The sequence below is a fragment of the Mustela nivalis genome (genome assembly GCF_964662115.1).
Source record: "Mustela nivalis genome assembly, chromosome: 5".
Classification (NCBI taxonomy): domain Eukaryota; kingdom Metazoa; phylum Chordata; class Mammalia; order Carnivora; family Mustelidae; genus Mustela; species Mustela nivalis.
Window position 1 is genome coordinate 53,939,132 of NC_139024.1, and position 12,558 is coordinate 53,951,689.

General features: G+C 45.9%; 1 protein-coding gene across 9 annotated transcripts in view; it reads right to left on the reverse strand.

Annotated features, from left to right (window-relative positions):
- The window catches only part of LOC309864645 (sterile alpha motif domain-containing protein 5), a 909,922-nt gene that overhangs the window by 18,467 nt on the left and 878,897 nt on the right, over positions 1 to 12,558 (reverse strand). For all 9 annotated transcript variants that reach the window (XM_082730322.1, XM_082730320.1, XM_082730326.1 and 6 more), the window contains 6 exons: positions 10,581 to 10,655; positions 8,967 to 9,110; positions 5,863 to 5,998; positions 4,927 to 5,096; positions 3,990 to 4,199; positions 3,081 to 3,231 (listed from right to left, as the gene is read on the reverse strand). In XM_082730322.1, coding sequence (XP_082586448.1) covers positions 3,081 to 3,231; positions 3,990 to 4,199; positions 4,927 to 5,096; positions 5,863 to 5,998; positions 8,967 to 9,110; positions 10,581 to 10,655 — 886 coding nt within the window. The remainder of the gene's footprint in view (positions 1 to 3,080; positions 3,232 to 3,989; positions 4,200 to 4,926; positions 5,097 to 5,862; positions 5,999 to 8,966; positions 9,111 to 10,580; positions 10,656 to 12,558) is intronic.

Sequence of the window (12,558 nt, forward strand, 5' to 3'; positions counted from 1 at the left end):
ACTGCCATTCCACAATGTGCCAGCTGTCCCTCCTGCCCACTCTCCACTTCCTGTTTGCATTTCTCACATGGAAGCCGTTTTCTGACACTAATCATGGCTGAGGAAGCCCTTGAAGTAGAACCCCAAATTAAGAAGTGCTATTTTTTAAATGACTAATGAAAAATTAATGGAAGCACAACAGCAAAATCTCCCCCCCCACCATAAAGTGGAACATTCTAGAGTGATGTCCTCATTATGTGGAAGAGTCTGTGGATTTGAAGTGGCCTTTGTCCTCGTCTAATATGTTATTTAGGAAAATGATACATGTAAAATAAGGGCTTTCAGCTATCAGTTACATCCCAAGAAGAGGAATCAATGTAGTTTGTCCTTGGCGAGACAGTTCACTATACCGCCACAGCCAAAACAGACTCCATAGTGCTGACCGATGGGAATAAAAGAGAACACTTGTCCCTGTTACAGTATGAAAATGCCGACTGTGTCTGCATCTTCACGACTGTCAGCCTCACCAGACACAGCCAGGGTTCCTGAAGTTACGAGGAGTGAGGGGATCCCTCACATTACCTGAAAACCAGTTCAGAGGATATAGTTCAGAGGCCTACATCAAGGGGCTACGGTCACTTCCTGAAAGATTCATTCAGCTACTTAGCAGGAGTCCAACTATCAAGTTTAGGAAAAGCTCCTCACACTAAAAGCCAGTATTTACCAAGTGATTTGTCCTCTTTCATTAGGGAGAGCACTCAGATGGATGGCAGATTCAAGGCCATATCCTCTCCCCCACTTACTAGCACGAATGCCAAGGTATAAAGGAGAAGAAAGAAGGTGAGCTAGGACCATGAAAATTCTCATGGGCAAAGAAGCTCGGAGGACTGGGTTTGGGGGACTGAAACCCTGTGTGGGTATGACCTGAACTTGGACCTGAAGGGACTTTTGGTTAAAGCCCTCCTGCATCTCACATACACAACAGGGAGTAAGAATAACCTTGGGAAGGAAGAGAGAATGGGATTCTTGGATAGCAGGCCTTTCAGTGAGCTTTTAAACAGTTCCTTGTATTCTTTAAAAAACTGAAGCCAATAGGCCAAACTGTTAGCTGTAGTTGGCTTTAAGAAGTAGATATGTGGATTTGTTTTTTCTCTGTAGTTTTCGGTATATTAGAAATAATTGCTGATTAAAATTCTTATTAAAATTATCTAATAAGAGTTTTTATCTGGCAGGCTTAGGACAGTGATTTTGGAGTCATTGCAAGGAAATGCTATCAGACAGTCTTTTCCAAGTGGAACTCTGCACGAAGGCCTGCACTCCCCATACACAGATGTGCAATCAGAGTGACTGGGAGGTCTGCCTGCCAAACAATGCTGGAGATGCGCCTCTTGCTCTTGTGAGAAGCTGAGCTAGAAAAGCTGTAAGATCTCAGTAGATTTCTAGATGATCTAGTGCACAGAGATTTAGTTTGCCAGAAATCTATGGTGTTCCTTTAGGTTTTTACTTCTTAAACAAAATTTAACTGCACTGAATGTAAAGTCTTATAATCCTAGGATAGGTCCGGATCCAGACCATTGGCACTTATCAGCACCCCGGAGTCCCTGAAGCCTTTGAGAACCAGGAACAGGAAGGGCTACTTTGTACACTGGGGGATAGTCTAAGCAATGGCCCAACACAGCTCTGCAATGGTATTTAGAAAGTAGCGAAGAGCCCTCCTTAGACTTCTGAGTATACATCATGAAAGGCAGATTCCCTCCTATAAAATATCCCCTCGTGCCAACCTCAGGACATGCTCCCAGGAGGGGCAATGAATCTGAGCCCATGTGGCAGGGAAGAGACGAAGCCCAGTGTGTAGCTTCACTCCCCCATGCTCTGAATGCTACGGGAAACGTAATAGCTGGGTTCATAAGCCAGCTGTTCTCAGTGGCTGAGGGAGAGCAAATAGAAGAGCAGATGTGGTCCAGGAGAGTAGATGATTTAACATTAATTGATATTAATACAGCCGGCTGGCCAGACCAGGCACGGGGCCAGAAGGCTCTCTGTCCACAACCAGGCCACATGGCCCTACCCCAAGTGACAGCTCCCCTCCCAAGAGACCTGGTTATAAAGTAGGATTAACTATGAAGCACAATTCTCTTCAGATCTATCCTTGAAGGCAGTATGTTTATCTAGGGTTCAGATACCTATCTAATGGTGTGTGGTCCTCTGTGTTTCTCAGTTAATTCAGGGGGAGGACCGATTAAGCAGAAATGAATTTAACTGTACTCACTCACTTCTCTGTCTCCTGGGCCTGATACATCCAGTCATGTAGACTTTTTTCCCCACCATTAACTATGGTTTTGGTTTGTCTTTTAGCAATAGAAATGCTATTAGCTGGTGAAGCAGAACATTTGAAAGAAAATGCATCTGAATTGAGTAACTAGAAAAGATACTCCCCTCTTAATGAATAATTTCAGGGGTATTTCTGATGTCAGGTTGGAGAATAAAGAGCAGATAAGACTAGGTTAATGGAGCAGAGGATACGGTATATTCAAACAGACTGTAAAAGCCGTGAGCTCACTGAACTCTGCACCATGGACTGTAAAGCCGAGCTCTCGCCTCGGTGGAGACCGTAAAACATGGGATTCTCCGCTCTCCAAGTTCCCCTTAGGTAGTTCCCGCTGCTTCAGGGGAAGCTGATGAGTGTCATTTACTCATTAGCCCTCCCCTTTGATAAGGGAACAACTCTGGAGTGCTCTGAGGAGGGACGGGCCCTTGGCTGGCAGGACACTCGCAGTGTGACGGCTCCTTTGGTGCCCTGGCAGCCCAATGACCTGCTGTGGAGCCCACCAGGCTGAAGGAGGCCTCTGCCGTGTAAGGACAAAGGAGAGAGTGTTTCCTTCCATGTTACCTAGAAACATGCCAGGAGAGGCACCAGCAGGAAGGTCTTCTTTTGCCCTCCCATCAACCAAAATGGCTACATGGGGAATTCATGCCTTTTTTGCCGTTTGACCTAATGCAAGATGGACCCTGGCCCGGGATGGAGCAGGACCAATAGAGTGACTCCAGGGACCCCAGCATGTGGCTAAACGAGGGACCCCTGGGTGCTGGGAGGCACTTACTGTCATATTCCTGCAACAGCTCCACTGCTGTCAAGAGAACAGCCCTGTGCTCCGGGTCCCTGATATTTAACTCATCCAAGTCCTCCTCCTCCAGGAGCTTAAATGTGTCCAGGTCTTCGTACCCATTGAACAGGAAAGTGGGCATGTGCTCCTGTGAGGGAAGGAACAGAAGACACGGGGAGTCAGCAAGTGCTGCTCTGGGATACTTGGCCAACAAACGGCCTCAAAGCCCTGAACCCTTTCCGCAGTCACTTTTGTGCTAACTGGAAGATCCGTAACACTCATTCATCCTCCGTTCTGTACCTTCCAGCTGCACGGCTTAGCAGGCCGGCGGGGCATCTCATTAATCACGGGCTAAGAAGCTGTACCTTGTAGGCTGAGATGGACTCCACTGGCTCGCATTTTAATTGGGCCTTTGCCCTGACTGATGCCTTTAATGCCACACAGCGAACCATGGGGGTCACTTTCCCTTCATTTACAGAGCTACCAAAATCCAACTCAAAGCCTTGTGACTTCCTCAGGAGCAAGAGAATTTGCAAGGACACAGGATCTCCTGCTGGGGCCCCAGCGCACTAGATCCCGGGAATAATGGGGTTGGGGGGCAGTGGGCCACTCCTCAAGGCCTGGGGGTGCCCAGGGCTTTGTGCTCACAGCTCTTTGAAAGCCGAGCTCTTGGGGCTAGCAGCACATTCTGACCCGGGACGTGGGTGGTCACCCCCAGCAGAGGTCAACAGCATCATTAGCATGCTGGTACCTATGTCTTTAGAGTAATATACTCGTCCTAGTAAAGGGCTGCCCTGCTGGATGACACAGACCACCCCTCCCCTTCCCGGAAAGTGCCCTTGCTTAATTTAGGAAAAGGAAAAGGCAACAGGGTGCCACGTGTGACTGGAACAGGAAGAAGCTGACTTTCAGGTTGATCCGATCCAGGAGATCTTCCACAGATTTGGGCTGGGGTGGTCTTCCTTTCCTCCTCCTCCTGGTGGGGCGCTTGGGTTTCTCCTCTTCCTCATTTAGCACATCTACGTAGATGAACTTGAATGTGCCGACCTTGTTATTCAACAGACCCATCCAGGTGCCCATGGGTGGCTTGCTGATTATATCGATGATGTCTCCTTTCTGTGGCCCAGGGAACAGAGATCTTTCCATTAGCTCCATCTCTAGGCATGAACCATGCATCAGTTAGATGTGTTCATCATCACGTAGAAGGGAAGCTACTGAAGGCCAGAATCAGGTTCCACAAATCACTCTACGTAATTGGGAGCCTGGCAGAGAGCCAGATTCCTTGCATGCCTGAGGTCTCCTACCCTCCACCCCCTGCACCATGAGATGACGTGTGGTTCAGGTATGTCCTGGTGCTTTTGGCTACATGGGCACCTGGCTTTCTGAACGCCTGGCCATCATCCACAACTTCCCCCTCCTAGAGAAAGATTTTCCACCCACTAAGCAAAGGCCAGAGCACTCCCATTCTAGAACTGCTTCATACACTGTGTGCAGCTCCAGCCGCCCCGTTAAACATCACTGGTCAGTCACACAGAGAAGACAGTAAAGTTTTTTCAGCTAGACGAAAAAAATGGAGGGTGGTGGGCAACTGAATCCTACAAGGAAGCGGAGGTCACAGATAAGGGCTAGGGGAAGAGGTGGAGATAAGAGGAGTAACACAAACCCCACCTCTGTTGTAAGTGCTAGTTGGGTCTCTGACTTGTTTTTCTCTACAGATGAAACCAGTATATCACTGTGGCCAAGATACCAGTATGCACTACAGGAAGCCAGCATTCAACAGCAAGGAAAACAGACCACGTCTTACAGACACGGAGAGTCGCTCTGAGGCTAGGCAGAGACCTACCTTGAGCTTGAGTGAGTCTGTGTCATAGGGACTAGGCGTGAAGTCAGTGTGTACCCTGGCGCGCCCACAGAAGGGGCCCCGGTAGGGGGGCTCCTCGTCGTCACCGTCTTCCGACTTGACACTCTCCCTGTTGCTGGTCGAGGAATCCGTGGTGCTTACTGTCTGACCACCTGCGCGGGAAAAATAGGAAGAACAAGGGTCAGTACAGACTTCTGCACGGCAAAGCTTAAAGGCACAAAACTCAGGGAGAGAGCAGGGAAGTCACAAACCACAAGCGTATGTCAGGATCCCAGCAGGGCTGGGTTAGGAGGCCAGGGGATTTGAGTTTGCTAATTGTTATCCCTCATCAACCACCTAACGAGACCGGGAATCCAGCAAGTTCTCTATGAGCCAGACTCCCTGATGGAGGACACCACAAGCCTTCTACAGTCCTAACCTCTCCAGCTTACTGTTTTTACCCCATTTTACAAATGAGGAAACTCAGAGTCAAGGAACTTGCCCCAGACCAGCTGCTTTGAATTACTCTCTTCCCACACCCCCCCTCCTAATACCCTCAGCCGACAAAGCCGACACCCCTGAGAGTCCTGGCGTGAAGAGCACTTGTTACGTGTATAACATTTATAATTCTCTCTCCCCACCCACCTTTGGTTGGTCATTTAAGGAGCCTTTCCCCTTGAGTTGTTCCTCTCCCTGCTCCAGACCCTTCTTCAGAAGTGCTGTTTTCTCCAAAAGTCATCACCCCCTTTCTTGTGCGCCTGCTATACACCTCTGCTCCTGAACAAACATGCCCCTTGGCCCGCCCCATTTGCAGGTCTGTCTCTAACAGCACCCTACAGGTTGCAACTTGGTCTGACTCCTTAAATCGCCTCTAGACACTCGGCAAAAGGCTGATTTTGACGCCAGCTGCAAGCACGTATAATGATAAAGCAAACATACTCATTGAGCTTTGCCCACTCAGAGAACTGCGCAGACTCTCCACGGACCCTCCGGCTTTGAGCTTGGGCTTGTCCATGTGTTCACCATCCGGCTGTGAAGGTGGAGGGGAGCCAGGCATGCCGTCGAGGCCCGAGTCCTGGAATGGGTTTCAACACAATTAAGTTGCGTCAGGGAGCATGGACGTCATCTCACAATGTGAGGCAACTAACCCTCTGCTAAGGCAATCACAGCCATTTTTATAACCATATTTGATTCCATACCCGATATTCTCTTTTTTAATCTATACCCTCGCTTCAGTTGAGAGTTGTGGCTCACATAACTCAGTCATTTTTCATGCTCAGATAGATTCTCCTGAAATCCCAAAGAAAAATCTACCTCTGAGAACATTTCATTAAAGGCTTAGAGACTTCTAGCGTCATCTCTAGGCTAGTGATAAAGCAACGGTTTGAATGCAGATCAAGTACAGTCTACCTGTAATGTAGTATCTGAAAGTGCCATCAGAAAATATTTAATCTATCAGAAATGCTTACACCTAAAACAGAAAAGAAAAAGGCCAGATTCTTTTTTTGTTTACATGAATTCTTGAAATTAGCTAATGAAATGCCAATTGGGAATACAAATAGAGCAAAAATACTTTTTTTTTTTTTTTTGGTAATAAAATTTCTCTGTGTCACCATTTGGTTTTTGCTGCTTTTACTTCCATTGTGTATTGTTAGTACAAAGCTGTGAGGCCCCTTTTGAGTCAGGATGCTGACAGTTGTGACTCAGCAGTACTTTTCACGTTTGGGGAGGTTATGTAGCATTGGCCTGGCAGCCGGTCACTTGCACATACAAGTGCAGCACGCTCGTGTGCCTGATGGTGCTACAGGGACAGACAATAGCATGCTTCACAAAGTCTGCAGTCCGCATGGTTTACTTGCCAAAACAGACCACTTTCTGGCATATTCCACAGGCACGTGAGCACAAAACCATCTCAACGAAACCTGTTATTTACATAGTGCCGAATCATCAGAAGGGCTCTAACGCAATTCTGCGGGTCCTGCAAACATTTAAGGACAACAGTAACGGCAGCCTCTGATCTACAACACTTCTTTTTTCCTTAAAGTGAACTCTAAGCCCAACACGGGGCCTGAACTCACGACCCTGAGATCAGGAGTCCCATTCTCTACATACAGAGTCAACCAGGTTCGGGACAGGGAGAAAATAACCCCCAAAACAACTATAAATGAGCTGCCGTCACCGAGAAGTAACGGAAGTTACCAAGTACGAATTCCCACACATATTCTCATTCCTCTTCCTGAATCAACAAAGGAAGTCACCTGTCCCAGTTATCTTTTTTTAACGCTTCTGAAAACAGTACACATTTTGAAAAAGAGCAGACATCTCTGATAAAGTATGTTCTCAAACACTTTGACTAACTTATTCATCATGTATTTACTGATCAGCTACAAGAACGAGTGCTGTTCTAGGTGCCGGGCATACAGTAGGAACAGAGCAAAGATCTTTACCAAAATGGCTATGTTTCTACTAAAATGCTGAACAGAAAAACAAAACCTTGGCAACAATAGTTTTCTCTCTCCAAAAAGGGTTAGGCTGATCGTTTATTCCTTTCTCCTCCAACTTACGTGAAATGACTGCTTTAAAAATGAGAACAAAGCCTACAAGCCTGCTACAGAGTAAAATTATAGAAAACGGCTCAAAGTGACATTAAAGTTCTATGCTCCTGATCTGTAAAGCAGAAACCCAACTAAGAATAGAAGTGCACAAGAGCTTTTAGTGGATGTTTCAATTCACTGGAGAAGCAAACTAAACGAAGTGCTGGAGTTTCATGGTGCTGTGCTTTCTGGGACCAGCAGGCCATCTGCCTCAGGAATGCACAGTTTGCCCAGCATGGTCGCTGCTCCCAAGCCCACAGGGACAAAAGGAAAAATATTCATGGAGAGAAGACATACAGGAGGCAGCCTAGACTTCCCCTGGAGGTCTAACAAGCCAGAATTTCTCAGCCTGAGCACTGTCAGCAATGCCGATGGATCACTATTGTGGGGAGCTGGTGTAAAATGTCTCTCACTGGATCAAACATCTCCATGTCTCTCCACTGGATGCTGGCAGCAGCCCCACCGCCCCACCCCCACCTGGCTGTGACTATCAAAAATAGCTCCAGTTGCTCTGGGATTGGAGGGGAATCACTCCCCCCCCGCCCCGTGAGAACCACTGTAATATGCTGAAGACACCCTGTGGGCTTTTTCTAAATCCCAGTGCAGGCCACTGGCTAGCTGCTGCTAGTGATGCCGACAGGCAGATGCCTGGATGTTAGCTTACTACTTCCTCCAGAGGGCAGCAGCTGCGCAAAAATGTCTGCTTTCCCTATATTTGGTAGATAAAGCAGCATTGCCTACTTATGTAGATGTAGACAAACATCTCACACACAGATACTTCAACAGACTACAAAGTGAATGCTATAAAGGTGCAAATGGCCAAAATTACCTCAAGGCCCAGCTCTCCACAAATAAATGCCTTTATTCCCTCTACCCACACAGGAATTCGTCCCATTTCTCCTGCTGAAGGAAGACAACCGGAGGGGGTCTATGCTGTGCTACCTTTCTGGCCACAGAGAGGCCCAGTTAGTGACAACACCCCTGCAGAAACCACCACCGTGGGCAGCCCTGCAGCCACAAGACTTGTGGAGTCAACCCGCTTGGAGCTTTGAGAGCAACTTCTGCTATACCTTTTTTAAAAAAGCCTGCTAAGGAAACTTGAGTGTCTTTTTTAGCTTTGATTCGGGTAACACCCATTTTGTAGCAAGGAATATTTCCACAAATAAAACTCTGCATCAAGTGTTAAGTGCTTATGGCACTAAGAATAACCGTTTCTTTACATGCCTTCTTCTTGTGTGTCCATAGAAGACAGGGCCCAAATCATGGATTCCCAGCACTGAGCATGAACCACTCTAAGTGACTGAATCTTTTGAATAAATTATTGAATAAATGTCTATCAGACCTAAGCATGGTCCTAGAGCCTGGTTAACACCAATGCATTGTGTTTAGCATGTATTGGATCTCAGACTGATCGTCCTCGGCTCGGCTCTTGGCTCAGGAGTTACATACCTGTTCAGAGACTGAGCTGCTATATTTTTTAGACATCCTCTTCCTCATTGTCTCTTTCACTGATTTCACCTTTTTCCCAAGAGAGATGCGGGAGGCAGTGGGTGATTTGATAACTTCCTTGTACACAAAATCTCCTTCTTTACTCTGCAAAGCAAAATGTTGTAACTACCTTTAACCACAGACAAATGATGCCCAGAAACAGCTTTTATTATTCAAACCATTAATGTTCTACCTCTCAGAAAAATATTGGCATCCCCCAAGGTTCTTGAAATGCCCTCCTGTGTTAACTCAGTGCTATGTTATTTGTCTGTTTGATTGAAAATTAAAAGCTACTCACTAAGGGGCTTTTGCCCTTTGTTTAAAGTGGGATGTGAGTCACTTATTTTTTTTAACCTCAGTGTATTCTTCTCTGATGATGCTTTTCCTCATCATTTTAGATATCCAAAGGGACTGCATTTCACTGAGAAAGAGTGGTTATATTCACATAATCCTGGCAGGGAGGAAGAAGAGGAGGGTATTACAGAATCACCCCAGGAAAGTGAAAAGAACAAAATGGCAAATCTCAGTCACCAGAAGTGCAATGGCTGATTGGACTTAATCACTCTAGAGCTCTGTGTAGTCAAGTGCTAAGAGTATGTACATTTCCTTCTCTGAACAAGTTAGATTTGTGGTCACCTCTCATTCTATTTTGGCATTAAAAAAACAAAACCAAACAAAACAAACAACTTTCCTCTGAGGAGGAAAAAAGAAATCACACTTCCTCTCTCATTTTTTTTTTTTAAAGAGTGGCTATGTAAAATTACTGGTTTATGAATCAATAAAATTTGATATCCAAATAAAATATTGTTATTCTTCCAGGAAATTCTCAAAACACTTTGAAATTCACAGATGGGTATTTTAGCTGACACATGACATATAAACAAATATAAAGCATGAAATTTTAATTTTCATAGTTTCTGACAAAATGCATAAGGGGAAAATAAAATGGTAGGTAAAATTCACCTACATCCTTGGAGCCTCACAAAGGAAACCTCAGGGAATAGAATACATACACTGCAGGGGTAGCCTGTCCCCACGGTTACCCAGAAGCAGGTTTGAGGCCTCTAGAACCTTGGCTCTGGAGAGTCTGATCTGCTCTAGGCCCAAGGAGACTGGGTTCATTCCAGGGCACCCCAGATCAGAAAGACTTAGACTCCTACAAGGCACTTGGCCTGTGGTGAGACTGGTGTCTCAGAAATGCTGGCAGACTCTCACCTCCATCACAGGGCTCTATCCTGGCACACAACCTGTACGTACTGGTCGTGTGTACTTGCAACTAGTGTGAATGAAGGGCATGTGTGCTCAACTGGGTAGGACCACAATAGCCAAATTTAACACTGGATTTATGACTTGAGAAGAATGCAGAGGCATTACAGGCATGGAGGCAGTCACTGTTTATTCCCCATGAAACAGCTGAGCATCTCTAAGATGCGTACAACATGGCTTCTTTTCAAACACGATGTAGGATCACCGATGTTACCCACTATTGTTTCTCAGAGACACTAAATAGGAAACTATGTCAGCCACATGGCTTGAATCCAAACCTTTTCTGCTTCTCCTCTGACGTACACTCACCATTGGGTCAGAATTGTTGCTGCCGATGTGTAGAGAACGGTTCGTCAAGTCAAATCCTCCAAAACTGCAGGTTCTCTGTGGAAAGGAGCATGGAGGGCAGGAATAATCCAGTTATGTTTACGTCAGCTGACAGTGCACCAACCCAACCCATTTCCCATTTGCAGGTCAATCACTGAATCACAAATATGTTACAGGATGAAAGTAGGAAACAAGAAATGATGAGAAAAAAAAAATACATGATTCATGTTTAAAGGAAATTTCCCTCACGTTGTCCTTCCAGAGGCCAATGGAACTGGGCTTAGCCCCAGAGGTCTAGAATCCCCTTAACATGCAAAAACCAACTGGTTTAAAAACAACAACAACAACAACAAAAAACCACCCATGTGTTAAGTGCTCTAAGATTCCCGGTCGCTTAGCAACAGAAGCCCTCCCCCCCCCCGCCCCCGTCCCCCGGTATTGGCTGCACACAGTAGTGATACGAGGGAATATGTATTAGGGGACCCATGTGCTCCAAGTGGTCTTGGAAACCCAGGCCTGAAATCCTATATTGCTCAGCCACTGACAGCAGGCTTTTCTAAGACTCTTGTTTTGTTTGGTTTTAAATCGCTGAGAAGGGGAAAAAAGGTTATGTTTATAGTAGTCCAATCAGGCCAAGAGGATTACTCACTCACTGCTTCCTTGACCTAGCCAAAAATGCTGCTAACTTTCCCATCTAACTGCCCAGCTTAACTAACTTTGACCCTTTCACTCAGAGTGTGTGAAGACACCACATTTGCCCAGAAAGAAAAGGTTGATTCAGTGACCATTGCTGACCACACTCTTTAATTCCAATAGGAAGAACACCATGTTATAAAGGATGAAAACCTTCTTGCCCTCTAGTTGGTTTCAATCTTTATGGAATTGCTTATTTTTAAGCAACTATATATTTCAGAACTTGCTTTGAATTCTGTTGCTCTTCCAGTGAAAGCTACTCGATGGCCACACCCACCCCCACCCCCAAAAATCTGTAAGACAGACTCAAAGCACATTGGTTTTTGTTACAGCTGATTTACTTTTTAAGCAAATGGTCATAAAAGCTGAATAGCAGCTCTGGGTGCCAATATTTTATATTACTCGTTTCTCAAAGAAATCTAGTTAACAGCTGTTTGATGGAAGAAATGAACAGAAAAGCACAATGTAGACTATAAACATTGCCTGTTTAGAATAAATACACTTGAGATATATAGTAACTGAGTGAAGAAAGCAGAAAGGTCCAGGAAGAAAAATGCCACGGTTTCTGGAATCTCGTCGATGGTCCTGGTCCTGCCGCTTCCTGGCTGCGTGACAGGCAAAGGACTTCAAGCAGACTCTCGGACCTCTGCTTCGCCCCAGAGGAGCAGACCTGCTGTGTGAATGCTGGGCTTCCACTTCCCACGGCTGCCGTGAGGATTTGGGAGTCTGTCCCGGCAGTTAGCATACTCTGGTTTAGGCTCAGTCATGTTCTAAATATGCAAACAAAGGACTGAAGCTCAGTTCAGGGCCTCACATTCTAGGAGCTTCTATTCCTAGGAATAGACCAAGAAGTGAGAGCTGCCAGGCATGGCAGTCAGGGGCCAGGAGACACAGAAGGTGGCAGGGGACATCCGGGATAACCCAACTCAGGAGGCCACACGACTGTCCTTCTCCTTCACCAAAGCTGCCATTGCTGTCGTAAGTTATCTACCTTGGACACAATTCTAATTTTATATAATGTATCAGTGGGCAATCTGATGTCCCTTATAGTAACGTGACTGTATTCTATTCTATAAAACAAGAAAGACCGCTTAATTCCCAAACACTCACCAAATCCACCAACTTGGCAAGCAAGGTTATGGCCACCACTCAAGGCTGATTTTTAACGTTTACCTTCCCTTTCTAGTTTCTAATTCCAAATAGATTTTTGCATTTCTGCAAAAGCAGTGATTTTCTCCTAGTTCCTTTCCCGTGACTCAGGGCTTCA